The sequence below is a fragment of the Ctenopharyngodon idella genome, chromosome 3 (genome assembly GCF_019924925.1).
Source record: "Ctenopharyngodon idella isolate HZGC_01 chromosome 3, HZGC01, whole genome shotgun sequence".
NCBI classification, from domain to species: Eukaryota; Metazoa; Chordata; class Actinopteri; order Cypriniformes; family Xenocyprididae; genus Ctenopharyngodon; species Ctenopharyngodon idella.
Window position 1 is genome coordinate 1,099,339 of NC_067222.1, and position 19,779 is coordinate 1,119,117.

The window sequence follows — 19,779 nt, forward strand, 5'->3', positions numbered from 1 at the left end:
AGTGGGGTACAACAGATTGAAGGTCCAAATTGCAGTTTCAGCGCAGCTTCAATGTGCTCCCAGATGAGGAATAAGGGTCTTATAGTGAAACAATAGGTCATTTTCTACAAAAATAAAATTATATACTTTAAGCACAAATGCTTATCTTGCACTGCTCGATCCAACCACGTGTGGCGGGGGTTTGAGGGCAATAAGGACTTTTACTTTAAATACAGTGGGAAACTAACAAGATATCAATCTCACTCCGACTACGCCACTTTGGGAGTTTCACCCAAAGAACTAGAATAGGCCACCTACAGTGGCATACACAGGTTCGTGTCATTAGAGTCAGAGACAAGGGTAACTGTACAAAATTTCTTCTTTATTGACATCTTCATTAAAACAATATTAAAATATATAATTAAACATTTGTCCCAGCTTGTCCCAAGTTGAGGGCCAGGGACTAGAGCTTACCAGTAAAAAGAAGCGCATAATCAGACCACACCACTTGTAGGTGAATCACTGCACTTCACTGTGTACACGCAAACACACAGTGAGGTGGTCACTGCACACTTGTGAGGAATATACCACCACCTAAAAACCAGTCCTCTGCCCCTGGTGCTCAGGCCCTGCCGAGACAAAAAATAAAAAATAAAAAATAAAAAATAATAATAATATTAATCAAGTACACAGTCACTTTGGAAACTGGGTCGTGCAACTCAACCAGTCAAGAACACAAATAAATAGAATTTTTTCAACAAATGAATAGTTGCTTGAAACCAACACAAAAAAAAAAAATAAAAAAAAAATAATTATATTCACAATTTCAACAAAATACAAATAAATATAACAAAAAAAAAAAAAAAAAAAAAAAAATAGACTTTATAAATTATAAGTCACAAAAACAAAATCTAATGCAACGGGAGAGAAAGCAAATCAAATAATAATAACAACAAACAACAGAAATATAATCAAAATTGGAAACAAAGACAATTCAAACTCCAGAAACAATACGGAAATCTAATGCAACTGAAGAAACTGAAGAAACTGAAACAACTAAATCACAAAGATATAATTAAATTTGAAAATGAAATAATTCAGAAACAAATAATATTTGATACAACTAAAAAGAGCAAACAAAACGATATAAAACAGTCAAGATAGAACAAAAAAAAAAAAAAAAAAAAAAGAAATTGGAAACAGGACAGCACTGCAGCCATAAACGAACGCAGCGCACCCCGTCTGGAATTACGTGCCATCACAACACCTATAAATAAAGCGAGACTGTTAGATATACTCTCCCATCCTAACGTGTGCGTGCATAAATACCTACCAATTGAAGGAATTAATGTTTTATGAAGAGCCAACAAACTGAATCTTTTCCAGCAAAGGCCAGTACGGAAAACAGCGATCCAGCAACTGCGTCAGGTTCTCACAGCTAAGAAAGGGATTAAGTTAGCAATGTACTCAATTCGACCGGCGGCTCCTGAATGTAGACGTCGCTTAACGCAGTTAACAAGGAATTAGCAGAGCATTCGACCTACCTTCTTCGATGTCTATACCCAATATATGTAAACGATAATAAACGACATTGCAGCAAAACTCGTCGAGTCAGGCAGAAGTGCTCTCCAACCAAGTCGCCGTCTCTAAAACACATTAGACAGAGAGTGCACCTCTCGTAAACACATGCCATAGCCAACAAAACAACTAGCTCTAGTTCTTACCGTCTCAAGCGCTCGCATCCAGTTCCGGGAAGTGACGGAAGCGCGATAACGAAGCAACAGTTCACCAAGTGACGCATCCCAGGTAATGCGCATGTTCCTGTGTTTATAGCCCAGCGACACTGCCAATAAGCTAAAACAGCACCGTGACGTAAGCAACAATCACCCCTCCTGCCACACACGCATTAAGTTAGAAAGGTCACACATGACGTCTGATACCGTTGTTTTCCCCCTTTTTTTTCTTTTTTCTTTTATAAAAGGCGTTTGACTTAATCTTTGCATGCTCACTTTGTAGGGATTATCTGCATTAGTTTTTCTGTTGCACAGACAGCAAAATGAAAGGCACATTCACCAGAAGCTCATATTCAAACCTACTTGAGAGACTGTTATATTTTCAACTGAAAATTGACCAGTTTATGTTAATTTTGTCTTTTATTCTGATTATTCAGTGTTATCATGGGTGGCTGTAGTGAAATAACACACAAAGACAAATGGCTCAAAAGGAAACAGTCTTTACTATAATAATGCACAGGAGAAGCTCAGGGAAAAACACAACCACGATACATAGACGAGAATGGACAAAAAACTAAGGAGAAGAGCTTAAATAATCAGGAGAACTAACAAAATGCAGAACAGGTGAATATAATGACTAATTAGACACTGGGAAACTGGGTCAAATGACAGGCATAGGGAAGACAGAAGACAGAAACTAAACAATGAAAACATAGGAACTTTTACACAGTGTGTAGTACACATATTTTCTGTTTCAATTAATAGTGGAGAACACAAAATTTAAATACATGCAAATCAGTGATGTGCAATTTCAAAACACTGCTTCATGAAGCTTCGATATATCGTATATCATTCCCCTAGCGCTTTCGACGCAGCGCGAGTTCCCTTTTGAAAGGGAACGTCTCAGGTTGCTCATGTAACCATGGTTCCCTGAGAACAGGGAACGAGACGCTGCGCCTCTTAGCCATGCCTCGGGGCCCGCCTGCTTACAGTCCCTTCAGACTATAAGCAGATGACATGTTACTTGGGCGCCCCTTATATACACGGTCGCATTGTTATGATGTCATGGGCTGTTGCCGGTCAATATGATATTGCCGAGACTGGATATTTGTTTCAGACACCGGTTCCCACGGAGGTGTTCCCCTAGCGCTTTGGACGCAGCGTCTCACCCCACGGAATGATGCGGAGCATCCCCCACCCCACGCAATGTTCTCACCTTTTTCCCCTTTACCTGTTTGCATCCTTGCATCTAATCCTCACTCACTTAGGCTATTAATATAGCTCGAATCCCATGCGAGTGTATATAATTTTAAGTCCTTCTCATTTCTTTGTGCAAATACTTCAAGGAAAAATGCAGTGCACCTTGTACACGCGCTAAGTATTTTTTCCATATCATTTACCTCCTCGACTCCAGTCCAGTGGGCGGCAGTAAGGCACATCCGTTTGTTTGCCAACCACCATTAAACTTCAGAGGAAGAAGATTAGTTTTCAGCTACATGATTTCTCGTATCAGGCTTAAAGCAAAGCCACTGGAAGGCAAGCCTGCAACCTTTAGCCAAAAAAGTGTAATGGCTAATGCTAATGCTCCGCCTCTGGCGGTACGCAGGGAAGGAGACCAGAGGCTGTTCTTTAAATGGATCTCAATGGATGAGAGGTTTCACTATTGCTGATTAAACAGCTTCTGTGGGGAAATAGCTAATCATTTAATTAATCGACAGCCTGTTTGCTAATCTTCAGCATGTTTTACATTAAACAATACTTTTGTTAGGAACTATATGTAGATTTTAGCTTGATAAAAATGTAATTTTTTTAAGAAAAGGCAGACTAGGGAATGTTGTGACTGATGTCACTGCCATTACACGATAGGCTGAGAGGTGCTGCACGTGATTAAGTTAGAAATACAGACCCTCTCATCTCCCTATAATATACAATTTGTTTTTGTTTTCTAGGTGCACCAAAAATATTCTCATCGCTTTATAATATTAATATTGAACCACTGTACTCACATGAACTGACTTACAGTGGGTACGGAAAGTATTCAGACCCCCTTAAATTTTTCACTCTGTTATATTGCAGCCATTTGCTAAAATCATTTAAGTTCAATTTTTTTCCTCATTAATGTACACACAGCACCCCATATTGACAGAAAAACAGAATTGTTGACATTTTTGCAGATTTATTAAAAAAGAAAAACTGAAATATCACATGGTCCTAAGTATTCAGACCCTTTGCTCAGTATTTAGTAGAAGCACCCTTTTGATCTAATACAGCCATGAGTCTTTTTGGGAAAGATGCAACAAGTTTTTCACACCTGGATTTGGGGATCCTCTGCCATTCCTCCTTCCAGATCCTCTCCAGTTCTGTCAGGTTGGATGGTAAACGTTGGTGGACAGCCATTTTTAGGTCTCTCCAGAGATGCTCAATTGGGTTTAAGTCAGGGCTCTGGCTGGGCCATTCAAGAACAGTCACGGAGTTGTTGTGAAGCCACTCCTTCATTATTTTATCTGTGTGCTTAGGGTCATTGTCTTGTTGGAAGGTAAACCTTCAGCCCAGTCTGAGGTCCTGAGCACTCTGGAGAAGGTTTTCGTCCAGGATATCCCTGTACTTGGCCGCATTCATCTTTCCCTCGATTGCAACCAGTTGTCCTGTCCCTGCAGCTGAAAAACACCCCCACAGCATGATGCTGCCACCACCATGCTTCACTGTTGGGACTGTATTGGACAGGTGATGAGCAGTGCCTGGTTTTCTCCACACATACCGCTTAGAATTAAGGCCAAAAAGTTCTATCTTGGTCTCACCAGACCAGATAATCTTATTTCTCACCATCTTTAGCAAACTCCATGCGGGTTTTCATGTGTCTTGCACTGAGGAGAGGCTTCCGTCGGGCCACTCTGCCATAAAGCCCCGACTGGTGGAGGGCTGCAGTGATGGTTGACTTTCTACAACTTTCTTCCATCTCCCGACTGCATCTCTGGAGCTCAGTCGCAGTGATCTTTGGGTTCTTCTTTACCTCTCTCACCAAGGCTCTTCTCCCCCGATAGCTCAGTTTGGCCGGACGGCCAGCTCTAGGAAGGGTTCTGGTCGTCCCAAACGTCATCCATTTAAGGATTATGGAGGCCACTGTGCTCTTAGGAACCTTAAGTGCAGCAGAATTTTTTTTGTAACCTTGGCCAGATCTGTGCCTTGCCACAATTCTGTCTCTGAGCTCTTCAGGCAGTTCCTTTGACCTCATGATTCTCATTTGCTCTGACATGCACTGTGAGCTGTAAGGTCTTATATAGACAGGTGTGTGGCTTTCCTAATCAAGTCCAATCAGTATAATCAAACACAGCTGGACTCAAATGATGGTGTAGAACCATCTCAAGGATGATCAGAAGAAATGGACAGCACCCGAGTTAAATATATGAGTGTCACAGCAAAGGGTCTGAATACTTAGGACCATGTGATATTTCAGTTTTTCTTTTTTAATAAATCTGCAAAAATGTCAACAATTCTGTGTTTTTCTGTCAATATGGGGTGCTGTGTGTACATTAATGAGGAAAAAAATGAACTTAAATGATTTTAGCAAATGGCTGCAATATAACAAAGAGTGAAAAATTTAAGGGGGTCTGAATACTTTCCGTACCTACTGTATTATAAATAATTTATCCGTGCTCTCATCGTTTCAGGCCCCCCAAAACTTTGTTGTGTAAATGATCGGCCAAAACACAAAAAGTTTTCAGTCAAAAACAGTGTTGTGTAAACACACCTTAAACTGAACAGGGCTTGAAATTAACTTTTTTTTTTTTTTTTTTTACTTAGTAGCACTGGTACTTCTAAATTCAAAAAGTTAGGAGCACTATTTAAAAAAATTAGGAGCACACAACAATTATTTGCACTTGCACAAATGCTCTCAATTTTGAGGTTGCACACATTGAATTTCAGGATCATATGGTCACAGTTTCAAACCTTGCTGAACCCTAGTAGAGGTTATGATTACTGAGGGGGCAACTTTTGAAAACAGTACAATTATCAGCTCTGTGTAAACAACAAAAATACAAATTCGTAAAAATGGAGACATCATGCGCACGCGTATTGTGTTCAATCTATAAGTACATGGTATTTCTTTACAAAGTGACATCGCCAACTACTGGCCTGGCATGAATAATACAGCACTTTTACTTGTTTTCTTGAATCTGTGCGAACAAGGATTGTTTTGATAATGTTGGAAAAACTAAAGAAAAACGAAACACATCGTCATATAAACATACCTTTAGATGTATTTTGAAGTAATTTATTTTCTTTTTATTTATAGGGATGCACAGATACTGTGCTTTTGTACTCATCATACTCATCAAAATTGTAATCATACTCATCAAAACACTCAGATACCAACAACTGATACCATGCAACGTGTACAGTACAGTGCTTGTGACAAAGAAAAACTGACAACAGAGCAAACAGTGAGCAGTATGGATATATAATAGAATGGATATATAATGTCTATGAAGCAAATATATTAACAATAGAATGTTAAACAAATTAAATATTTACGCCTATATAGCTGCTGTGCACAAACTGATAAACGAAACGCGGAATGAATTGAACGTGCAGTGGCACAGTCACACAAGCATTTCAAGCACACATCCCTTTTTCACAGACAAGGCTGGAAAGTTTGTAGTTCAGTCGGATATGTCAATAGCAAAGCAGGTAAAACGAGGCACATATTACTAATGTTAAGGGGTTAGTTCACCCAAAAATTAAATTTCTGTCATTAATTACTCATCCTCATGTCGTTCCACACCCGTAAGACATTCGTTCATCTTCGGAACACAAATTAAGATATTTTTGATGAAATCAAATTTGGGAAATTTTTTTTATATATAATAAAAAATTAAAGGGTTATTTCACCCAAAAATGAAAATTCTGTCATTAATTACTCACCCTCATGTCGTTCCACACCCGAAGACCTTTGTTCATCTTCGGAACACAAATTAAAGGGTCATGAAACCCCATTTCAGCAGCAGTCAATTCTCACCACAGTTATGAAAAATGATACAGAAGTGGGCGTGATTAAGCTGCGCAATAGAGGGGGATGAGGGAGGGGAGCCTGACAACACAGCAACGGCTTCTGATTCAGACAGTTTTATTTTGCTCTCATTAAAAGCATAAAACAAAAAAATCTTCCCGTAAATGCACGCTGCAAATATATGCAGCACAATATACATGGCATTTGCTATAATTTAATACACAAATAAATGCGAAGCCATTCACATTTTGTTCTCTGCATTGAATACAAACACTCTGTTGCATCTTTGATAACTTTTGAGAACTATTTTGCGGCATTTTTATAAGCCATTTGATCGGTTAAAGAGCCATAAAGACTGGTTACACACAGTGTTGATGAATCATGTTTGTGTTGAAGACACAGATATTGAAGAGAACTTGTGCGACGCAGAAACTCTTACAAAGCAAACACAAGCACTCGTTTTTGATACATTAATGCATCTCTAGCTAATTGTATGCAATCTCACTGTTTGAAGTGCCTGTCAGAGGATGATTAAGGCAGAAGTCCACCTGTCTCCAGTTCTTGTAGCTCTCTCGAGAAAAATGCTTGCTACAGAGTTTCAATGTGTCGGTAGCTGATGTCCAACGAACCGCACGCTGCCAGTCTAGCCCTGGAAGCATCGCGGGGAAAGCCATGCAACACACCCGAACTTTTACACCACGTTCATGGGACCATGAACCAAGAACGTCTCTCTCATCCACTGCGCGATCTTACAGTTTGACATGTCTCTCATTTAAAAGAGCCACGTGTTGTCCTGAATAATTAAGAGACGGTGTATTCTCCTGGGAAAAGAAAACTCAGTCTCATTAATAATTATGAGACACAGACACACCGACACTTTCAAACGCCCAGAAAGGTACTAAAAATATATTTAAAACAGTTCATGTGACTACAGTGGTTCAACCTTAATGTTATGAAGCGACGAGAATACTTTTTGTGTGCCAAGAAAATCAAAATAATGACTTTATTCAACAATATCTAGCACTCGTCACTGAACTAAACACTGCTTCATGAAGCTTCGAAGCTTTACAAATCTTTTGTTTCAAATCAGCAGTTCGGAGCACGGCCAAAGTCATGTGAACTATTGAACACAAAACACCTATGACACAATGAAGCCTTGTTTACTGAAATCACGTGACTTTGGCAAAAATATCTTAATTTGTGTTCCGAAGATGAACGAAGGTCTTACGGGTGTGGAACGACATGAGGGTGAGTAATAAATGACAGAATTTTAATTTTTGGGTGAACTAACCCTTTAAATCAACAAATTTGATTCATTATTATTCTTTTGTTTTCTCTACCTAACATATTTCAAAAATTACAAATGCAAAGAACAGGTATTAGTATCGGAGAGTACCAAAAATGAAAGTATTGGTATCGGCCTAGTTCTGGAAAAAGTGGTATCGGTGCATCCTATTTATTTACTTGTCTAATCCACATCATTTCACAGCTCTTATGATTTTATAACGACCACCACTGAATCTGATGAGCTGTCTACAGGGAATCTGCAGTTATCAGCACTTCAAGTTTAATACCACTTTCAAGACCTTTCCCAAAAAAAACAAAAAAACAAACCTTCAATCACACTACACTACACGATTCAGGGCTCTACACTGCGACCATTTCGCTCACATTTGCGACTGAAAATAACTGTGTGCGAGTTTGAAAAAATATTTAGGCGCACCAGTGCGAGTGAATGCTAATGTGCAAAACTGCGCATATTACTTTCACTTTTGAAGTAGCGCCGATTCGGAGGCAGCAATCGCTTTAATGATGGGTGGGTTTGTTATTATTAATGAAAAACACAACAACAAAACAGTACAATGACAAACTCGCTTAAATATGCGCTTTTACATTTCGCTTTTCAACCAAATCTTCATCCATGGTCTTGTCATTCAGAAGAGTGAGGTGAAATCGAACTCCTGCGTTTTCAACATCTGAATGAATGACTCGCACATTAAGATTTACCGCCACCTACTGGCATTTTTATTTTCATTTCATTAATGAATTTACATTTATTTTCATTTTTACACTTTACATAGCCTGTTTTTACTTCAAATATCAAACTTTCAAAGTTTTTTTTTTTTTTTTTTTTTTTTACATATTTCTAAATTCAAAACATTATATTTAAAAACATTCGTACAACATAATTCACCAATGAGCGGCATTAAGCAGTATATGTGTCTAAATAATACAGCTTCAGATGGAGCTTCTGTGCCACTTCTGCAGTGCAAAGATTCATTTTTGATGATCTTAATGTTCAAACTGAATTTATTGTTTAACATGTAAAAACAATTTTTCTGATCTTATAATGGTAAAAATGCCTCTGGCAATTAATTAAGGGGAAAATATAGCCCTGTAATGTGAAAGTTAATATCTGTTATTGATCAGAAAGTGCTCCTAAATTTTTGACTGTGCTCCTAAATTTTTGACTGTGCTCCTAAATTTTTTTATAATAAAAATGTTAGCGTAGAGCCCTGCAATTACATGAGCTATAAATGTATTGTCTTTATGCATATACATCAAATTACAACATGATTACACCAGCTTCTATGTAAACACACTAAATCACCCGCTCAACAGATCACCTTTATTTACATGGTGTTTATATAGTGTTTCAAAGCAGCTTTACAGTGATAACAGGAAAAGGATGCATTTAAACAATGGACCCTTTTTACATTTCTGAGTAGTAAACTATAGCAGGGTGAATGTCTAGACATATGGGAGACCATACCAAATATACATTTTTGCATTACTATTTGCTCCGACAGTGAAAGAAAAAAAGACATTCCAAGAGAGGAATGAATTTTGGCAGTCAGAAGAGAAAAAAAAGATGTAAAATGTATCATTGCTGCCTCAACAATATTACTACATTTTGTAATTTAGAGCCAGGGTAATAGCCCATCTATTTTTGAAGAATAAAAAAATATAATCATACATTTTAGTTTGGGGGTAGGCTACAAATAGTAATATAACAACAGTATTTTATTTTTTACTTAATACATACATTTTGGGGCATTATTTAAACGGAAAACTGCCCGCACAAATGTTTGAGCTACTGTAAAAATGTGCGTGCATGAAGAATCGCACAAGCTCCGAGTTCAACATAGTTTTGCTTTTCCAAAAAGTAAAGAATGAAAATATATATATATTTTTTTTACATTAAGGAATTTAAGACTTTTTAAGGATCCGCGTACACTCAATGTCTAAATCTTTGTTAGCTTAATGTAGCACAACAGTTAAAGATGAATGAAGAATAGACACCAACCTCCTTGTTCCTCATGTTTTATTCTCCAGGGTTCTGGTTCACTCATGTCCTCCTCACTCTCCTCTTTAACAAACACCATCTTCACAGCAGCAGATCTCAGTTCAGTTGATACTCCTCCAGATATTCCTGCTTGCTACAAAACTTAGTCATGTCTATGTGCATGGGAATGTTTTTATTGACCTGATTGTATCTTTCTACATACTAAAAGTATATTTTAACAGTTTGTTAACAACAACACAATGCCACAGATCATGCTAATCTTCTTCCTCTGAGGTTTAATGGTGGTTGGCAAACAAATGTATGTACCTTACCGCCACCCACTGGACTGGAGTGTGAAGTGTCTAGAGGAGGGAAAATAATTTTGAGGATATTTTTTTATTTTCCCCCCAATTTTGGAAAAACCTCTGTGAGACCCAAATTCAGAGACATATCTTATCATTTAACAACAACAACAGCACTCAAAAACAGAAGGATTCAAGAGGTTACTCCAAATAAACTCCACACTCAAAAGGGTAACATGAATAAGACAGACAATTAGCAGAGCATGGCTGGACAAACTAAACATGTGGGTAATGAAAAGGGAGTAACGGAACAGAACTGGAAAATAACCAAAACAAAGCTTTTTTTCACTGTGCTGACACACACCTGCTGGAAGTGGAACATAACAAGAACCTAAGAAGAGCATATAAAACAGCTTCATATCTTCAGCCAGAGGAAGATGTAGGCTATTGTTAAATACTATGTGTGCATAGCACATAGTATGCTTGTTAAAGATCAGTCACATAATTACATAAAATACAAAATAATATTTAAAGCAAATCCTCTGTGTCCTCTCTCACCATGTCAATGTTGAACCTTTTGAACATATGCCAGGTCAGACAGCAGAGCAGCTTTTCAGGGTAAAATATCAGTGAGAAATAAAGATAGAAATATCAATGTGAAAAAATGTCAACGTTTTCTTAAATGTCTTAAAAGGGGTCAGACTTACTATCAACTTTTATTTGAACCAGTTTTACCCCGGAGAACAGAGGTGATGGTGGTGTATTAAGGCATCTTTACACAGAAAAAGCAGCACAGAAACCAACTCTGAAGCGGCATAAAATCACAAAAATCTGCATTTACACAGACTGTTTAATGCTTCTCTGAAGCGGCATAAATGCATTTACACAGGAATTAAAATCGTGGGAAACAATGCTTTGAACATAACTATTTTAAAACTACAGTTTTAACAAAATTAATTTAAAAATAATGAAATAAACAATGAAATAAAACTCGAAATTAAAAAATACGAAATTTTAAATTAATTTATCTCACGGTTTGATGTTTGTCATAATTCTGTGGTACTGATAGTTATTTTCTATTTCTTAATAAAAATTGTTACAGTTGGAACAAATGCTACAAAGAAATTATCCATTATTACACCGGGTAGATCACTACATTATTAAAAGAGGTCGAACATTTTTTTTTTTTTTTTTTTCCTCAAAGAGCCAGAAACAACAAATGATGCTAGCGCTTGCGTGTCAGGCAGGACAGCCGGACTGTCGTGTGTGGGTGAAATATCGTCCTCAAGGAGATGATTTTTGGAATACAATATAACAATGCACAATCACAGTGACGCCAATTGTGTTAAGCATTTACCTCATCTGTGAGAAATGTGGCAGCGCATTGATCTGACAGTCTCTTCATAGGAAAATTACAAACGGCGAAAGCCAGTTGATGACACTCGACGATTCTCTGCTGTTATTGTGGTGGTTTGCTTCACGATGTGAGTACAGGACTCTTTTACTTCACTGCCCCTTGTTGGTAGACATGTTTTTTTTTTTTTTTTTTTTTTTTTTTTTTTAATTTGCCCTATATGTTTCGTCTCCTGCTTCTTGAATCTCGCGCCGCCTGAGCTAACTGGAATGCTTTTGGTTGTCATGACAATGATGTAGTTTAGGGCGGCTATATTTCGCGTTCATTTACACTGAACCAGAACAGTATCAGAGTCGCCTTTGATACAAGGGCCTGAGGTGGGCCAGACCCGGCGTATTTTAGGTCTGCTTTAATGCGGCATTGCGTCTTTACACTGATTTCTGAGCAGTCACAGACCTGCTTTAGAGCAGCCTTAAATCGGCTGTGTAAAGATGCCTTTAGTGTTTATGCATTAGGGCTCATAGCTAAGATTATGTCATGACAGAAGTTAATAAATCTGCATTGTATATTATTGTTAGATGACAAAATATCAATACAATGAAACTATAAGACAATCTTCTAAATGAGCAGCAACTAGCAAAATAATAGAAATAGTCCTAAACTGTCTCTTATGAAATAGACCAGAATAGCTATGGAGAACTGGACACTTGTCAAGCAGAATGTTTTTTTTTTCCCACCCGTAACTGATGAACTTGAACATTTATTTTTATTGGACTACACACAAATAAACTAGAAATTTATACAATGTTTACATTACAGTTTGTTTACATTAATATATTTGCATATGGAACTGTATGTGCAAATGTAGATTTGATGTAGATTCTCATTTTACCAGCATCAAACCACCATTGTTTGCAGCTGTTACAAATCAGCATTATAGATATTGGCAAAATAGCAAACAAATCCTAATAATCTTTGGGTAGGTGGTATGTGTCACATCATGGGCAGTATTAAGTTTTTCAACAATATTGTGATCTGATGTGTGATCTGATCAGACAGGTTAGCTTTCTCTTCCGATGTACATGAATGAGCCTTGGGCCCATGACTCTGATGCCGGATCAGCGGTTGTCCTTTCTTGCACCACTTTTGGTAGGCACTAACCACTGCATAACGTAAACAACCCACAAGACTTTGAGTTTTGGAGATGCTCTGACCCAGTTGTCTAGCCATCACAATTTGGCCCTTTTCAAAGTCACTCAGATCTTTTCACTTGGTAATTTTTCCTGCTTCCAATACATGAAATTCAAGAACTGACTGAAGAACTTGCTACATAATATATCCCACCTCTTGACAGGTGCCATTTTAATGATATATTAAATGATACTCACTTCACCTGTCAGTGGTTTTAATGTTGTGCCTGATAAGTGTAATATGATCAGCCTAAAGATGCTGCGGTAAAGAAGTGTTGCAGAAATTACATTTTTGATAACTGGCAGCTATCAAGGTCTGATACATTAGTTTTGACTTTTAGCACCTAGTATACATATATTCAACAGTAATATATATATGGGAGGAGTTAAATTTCAACAACCAGATGCATTTAGACCTGTTCAGTTTAGACTGGAATGTGTCTCAGACCACCTCCTGAAGTTGTTTGAGTGATCGGATTTAAATCTGTCTCGAGTGCGTTTCGGGGGACATTTAGACTTAGTGTTTTCACGATCGGATAGCTATCCGATCAGAGAAAACGCATGAAGTGACCAAGTGTAAACAGGCCCAAAGACGCGGTTCTTTAGGAAGTTTTATTCGTCCACATTCATCACAACGTCCCATTCTTTTCTCCTCTTCTTATCGCTAGTAAAGCAGTAAAGACTTACGTCGCTTCTCTTGTGGCTCATCGACTGAAAATTACAACCAAAAGCTGCACAATGTGGTATCGTATATTATATTCTGAGTTGTGTTGAGGTAAAAATAGCCACAGAGTATTGTAAGTAGCTGACAGAGTGCAACCATTTGACGTCATCAACATAGAACGCAAACAAAATGGCGCCGCCCATTGTCCAAATATGTTATGGGTTTTTTAAATAACGTAAATCTTTCATGGGTTTTCTACTACATATTTCAGTAAGAGACATTATTTACGTTATATTAAGCCATACAAGTCTTAACACCAGGGGTTCCCTTTAAGCGCGGCTAAATGCTAAAAACCGGTGGAGATCGTGATCGGAGGTGTTTGTTGTGTGTCGTGGCTTTCGGGATAGCAGAAATTGAATGTAAATGCATAATCTACACAACTGAAAGAGCAAAAAGTGGGACTAAGAGACTAAATCTCAGTATCGAGGAGGAAAGAACACAACCCTGCAGACAACAGGTAAATGCCGTTATCGCTGTTTTCCATGTTTGTGAAGTAAATATTTTTACATGGCTTTTAAACCTGTTAACTGTCACCCTCCAATATACATGAAAATGCACTATCCAAACTCAAATGTTTAACTCAAGAATGCTTTGGAATAGACATAAGTTTGGTCTCGTTTTAAAGAAGACAGTCAGTAGATTATTGCTGAAAACACTTAAAAAAATGAAAGTATAAAAAAGTTATGGAAGTTTAAATTTACTGTAAATCAAATTTACTGTACTCAGGGCTTGACAAAAGGCATCAGTGGTCCCCCAGACAGGGCAAAAATGTCGCTGGCGCAGGAACATTAACAAACATTGGACATAGCAGCAAAACAAAACTGCAGTGCGGGGTATCCTTATTGCCAATTTGTGTTTTAAGATGTAAAAATAATGAAAACAAAAGCTAACTCCAAACATCTGTCTTTAATGTAGGAAGCATCAGTAAACAGGACATCAACAACTCAACTTCTTGCTTATCTCTCTAGGTTTTTTTTTTTTGAAGGTCTTACTGCCCTCTAGCGACCATACTCAGTATCACCTTGATTCCCAGAACACAACATTACTATAGTAAGTACATGTAGTAATGTGTAACTACATCACCTTAAAATAAAGTATTACCAAATTTTGTAGTGTGTCTCTGATTGTTGATTATGTTTGTGACTTCACTGAATCTGGCTGATTTTCCTCTGTTACGTCAATACCAGCCTTCTGATCTTGATTCAGTAGATGATTCATTTCATGTGATTCCTCTCTCTCCTGGTTCTGATTTGGTCCATTGGCGGGAGTTTCTTCAGATTCGGCTGCATTCTGGGAACAGGAGAAGACAAATAAATTAAACATAAACAGTGCATCTGAAATAAATTGTAGGCCAATAACACACCTTAAATCAATGTGATATTCACCTGAGAATCCTGGTTCTGGTTTGATCCGGTGACTGGAATGTCATTAGTCCTAAATGTTTTCTGGATAATACACATGTAAATGTATATTTTTTTATTCATATTAAATGTGACGTAAACTTGAGGTTGATTGTAAATCTCAAATGAACGCACTGCAGTGACACTAACCTGACAACACGGCATGTCAGAAATCCCTGAGAGGAGAGACTTTTTATTAAGTCTTGATTAAAGCACAAATGTCCTAAAGATGGTAATGGTCAGTGGAGGACAAAGTACACAAATCAAGTACTTGAGTAAAAGTACAGATACGCATCATAAAATATATCTCTAGTGAAAGTATTTAGTGCTCCTTTTCAGTTTTACTTGAGTGAAAGTACAAAAGTACTTGATTTTTAATGTACTTACGTAAAAAAGTACTGATTCATGAATGTTTATTTTTTAATTTTATATAGGCCACTTATATAATTTAATTTTATATTATATATTTTATATAATCCTATTGCTCAAAATAATTATGAATGATTAGCCTATGAATTGTCAAATAGCCAGCACTAGTCAGTATGGATGGAAGATTAGTGGATGCAGATACATAATATCTAATGTGTGTTGACAAACAATATAAAAACAGACGAAACATATAGGGCTAAATACATAACATTGCAAAATTGCTACAGCAGCGGGGAAGATGAACGTGCATGTGTTATTTTAATTTGTGTTAGAGTTGCACGATTCTGGATAAAATGAGAATCAAGATTTTTATTTGTTTCTTTCAAATAGAAATCATGATTCTCCCATGATTCTGAATAGACTGAACTAAACAAAACTGTGTATAATTAATTACTAGAGGACAAAATATTAATTGCTGCAGTCTATTTAAAAATATTTAATTAATTAATTTAATAAAATGGGTTTGAATGAATGATTTAATGACTCACTCATAACTACCTCACTTGTTTCATTACTGGATGAATCAATGATTTTGAACAAATCTTTTGAATGAATCATTCAATGTCAAATACATTTCACTTGTCGCCACCTAGTGGCGTAACGATGTAATCGATACAACCGATATTTGAAGCACCAAGTTAGCTTTAAAATGTGATTTGATCTGTTTGAATCGAGATCGCGATCTGTAGACACCTTGATGGGGACATTCTAAAACGCTTAACGTGAAAAACGCTTAACGGGATGTCCCCATTGATGTGGACGTGTCGCATTAAAGCATTTCAGTGGGCTTAAACAGATCGCCCTTTACAGCAAATTTAATTAAAAAAACAACTGACCTAAATATGATTTTCAGAGGATCCCCTAATTTTCAGTCAGACTTGTAAATTCATTCACTGGAGACTCACTCTGAACGAGCTGCAATATGAGAACAATTCGCGAATGAATTGTTGATGTGATTTGTGAACCGATTTAACAGGATGATTGAAAAGAATCAGTTCGTGCACGAATCGGACACCGCTTTTGCGTCTCTGACCATGTGACGATTTCTTCATTTTAAAATAAATGTTTTAAGAAATGTAGTGGAGTAAAAAGAACAATTTTATGCTTTGGAATGTAGTGAAGTAAAAGTAAAAGTTGCTCAAAATAAAAATACTCGAGTAAAGTACAGATAGCCTAGGCTAGGCCTACTTGAAAAATTTACTTAAGTATCCAGTGACGAAGTAAAAATACTTAGGCTACTGTCCACCACTTGTAATGGCCGATCCTAAATAATTAAAGCAGGCCTACTTGCACTTTTATGACTTTTATGAATGAATTTTCCTTCACATTTGATCATTAATTTCTGCTGATTATCAGATCCAGATCTCTCTGAATTAATTTAATGTTCATGAGTGTTTAATAAAAAATGAATAAATACACTAAACACACAGCATCACGGGTAATAGGTAATTTCATTATAATAAAAACAGTAAAAAATGTGTCCAGGAATTTATGCAAATAATGGTTTTATAAAATATGATGGATAACCGTTTAATATAAATATCTATCATGAACATCATTGTATTTTAGTTTTGCTCGTTGTTTGTCTAGTAGTTGTAAATCAGTAATATATCGAGTTTTTTCTCTCTCTGCTGTTGTTATCTTCATTCATGTAACTGTGAGCAGCTCTCAGTGAATCAAACTGATGCCTGAGTGTGTATGAGCCTCAACACTTAATGTAAATTAAAACGTTTTATGAAATACATCCTCACATAGACTATAGACACTAATCTGCTTGATTAACAAAAATAAATGATCAGTGGTCAGATAAGTCATTCAGTTCGTACTCAATTCATGGTAATCAAGTTTAAAATGTTCTTTTATAAACACATTTTAATATAAAGATCATTAAACATGGTCTAACAACTCCAGTTGTACTTACAGGGTCCAAACATGAGCAGAATCAGCAGAGAAAAGGCGAAGGATGCTTTCAGAGGAAAATACAATGATTCTCAGATAACAGACTGCACGTTTACCATTAACTAAGGATAAAAGAAAATACAAAATAAAGAATAAATTAAACATCGACAATAAATTCACGAAGAACATTTTGTGCTTCACAATGATTTACAAAAATCTACAGGGGTCGTGAAATAGATAGATTAGAGAGACAGCTGCCGGAAGGGTAATTAAACTTAAAAATATGCAAACTTTTAGGATTCTTACCACTCACACACACACCTCGCAAGTATAGCGAAACCTGTACACACACACACACACACACACACACACACGTCGGTACTCCTATAATTATGAGTACTCCTTCAATTATGAGAAGTTCAGAAAACTTTCTGAATTTTTACATTTTTAAATAAAAAAAATCATTCAGTATGTTTATTTATCGTTTTGAATTACAATGACATCGGCATGTCCTATAATATAGGGGGCATGAAAACACAAAACAATATAAGGACCTTGGGTTCAAGTTTGCCGAACCCTGATGTTTAAGTGTTGTGTTCACTCACCTGTTTTCAGTATCAGTTCAGTCATCAGTGTAACAGAGCTCAGTAAAACAACACCAACTGATCCAAACACATACAACATCTTTTTAAAGGTGATGGTCAGATCTGTAATTAGATGAAACATTAATTTTTTTGAACTATAAAATTGTTATACATAGGCTACTTGATTTATTTTTAGTTAGATTAGTTTTTATCCTTCACTCATCTAGTTAAAATAAATAAAGTCATTATTTTGTTTTTTGTTGTTAACATTAAGGTTGAACCGCTGTACTTACGTGAACTGTTTTAAATATGACTTTGGTACCTTTCTGGGCATTTAAAGTGTAAATTAACTCACTGAGCCATTGGATTTTATCAAAAATATCTTAATTTGTATTCCAAAGATGAACAAAGTTCTTACAGGTGTGGAACGACATGAGGGTGAGTAATTAATGACATAATTTTCATTTTTGGGTGAACTAACCCTTTAATTGTGACTAAAATGACTGGACATGAATACTTGATGAGAAATATAAAACAACAATAAAACTTTTGGGGCTGAAGCCTTGTATAATCACCCCTAGCATGTCCCATGATTATGTATACTGTGATCATCCACAGCACTTGCTGAAATACAGCCATACAGATCCATCCTGCAGCATCTGTGCACAGAATTTTACTATAGAAATATTCATTTAAGTTTAACATATATGAATGTTTAAACCAGATATAAGATAAATTAGGAGGTTTTAGTACTTTCCATTATTAGAAATATAATTATACCTCTTTCCTTTTCCAGTATTATGATGTAGAAAATTATCTCTACTGCATTCGAAACAAATATGAAGATTATCCATGCTATTTTACTGAATAATTCTAAACCTGAAAAAAGTTTAATCAATTAAAATGAGTTCACTAAACATAAACATGAAAATAATCAAATAACAGAGAAAACATCTCACAATTGAACCACACATCATTAGAAGGGTATAAATTCCTGATTTAGTAAGTCTAATTCAGATTAGACTAGTTGATATTTAAAGCATTCAGATTTAAATGGAAACAGCTTAAAGGGTCCTCAAGTACTGAAACTGTATTTACTTACAGTTTTTTTCTCCCTCTAGTTGATACAAACAGGAAAATGAGAGAAAAGAGACCACTAGGACTATTATGGGAACAAAAATCCCTGAAAATAGAAGAATAATGCACATAAGATTTACTGACAAACACATCAACAGATGTAATTCAATCTGATCCAACCTTATAGCTGGCTTGAATTCTGCATTAAATTCAAATGTTCTTCATTTCCATTTCTTCTCTTATTTAATATATTGGTACTGAACATAACATCAAACATCAGTGTGCTCAGTGTTTTAAACTACTACAGTTGGTATGGTTTTCATTTGTGGATATTTTCTTTTTATTCATGAGAAGAGAAAGCACAGATTTCATAAAAAGTCACTAACCTCCTCTGGCAGCCCCCAAAGCGAAGGCTACCACAGCAAATTGTAATGACGGAAGAAGTACGAAGATGAATGCAGATGCAAATGCTAATTTATGCCATGTCCATTTACATATATCTCCACAGGATTGCATCTTTTTCTTAGTCAATACTAGAAAAAAATAAAATAAAATGAATAAAAGCATAAAGGGACAGTTCACCCAAAAACTTGGATTATGCAGCAGGAGTCACATTGAGTTATTTGTGTGCTTCTCTGAATTATTTCTGTGTTTCAGCAGAGCCAGAACCTTCTGCCATTTTATGGACACTGATGAAGGCGAAGAGCAGAAACGTTTGTCATCTTATCTCCTGTGTACCATGATTAAAGTGCTTCAGAGTGCAGACCTCTTTTGTATTCTTATATTGATATAGGTCTCAGCACCTAATTAGCTG

General features: G+C 36.4%; 1 protein-coding gene and 1 long non-coding RNA gene across 3 annotated transcripts in view; both read right to left on the reverse strand.

The window, feature by feature from the left end:
• LOC127509452 (oocyte zinc finger protein XlCOF6-like) overlaps positions 1 to 10,301 on the reverse strand; it is a 67,139-nt gene extending 56,838 nt beyond the window's left edge. For both annotated transcript variants that reach the window (XR_007929230.1, XM_051888192.1), the window contains exon 1: positions 10,028 to 10,301. Coding sequence is in view for 1 of the 2 variants with exons in the window: in XM_051888192.1 (XP_051744152.1) it covers positions 10,028 to 10,106 (79 nt within the window). In the remaining variant the exon portion in view is untranslated. The remainder of the gene's footprint in view (positions 1 to 10,027) is intronic.
• LOC127509489 (uncharacterized) lies at positions 341 to 3,761 on the reverse strand. Its single transcript, XR_007929250.1, has 2 exons — positions 1,313 to 3,761; positions 341 to 608 (listed from the first exon to the last, which is right to left on the reverse strand). It is a non-coding gene; the product is annotated as an uncharacterized LOC127509489 (long non-coding RNA).
• Positions 10,302 to 19,779: the final 9,478 nt, after the last annotated feature.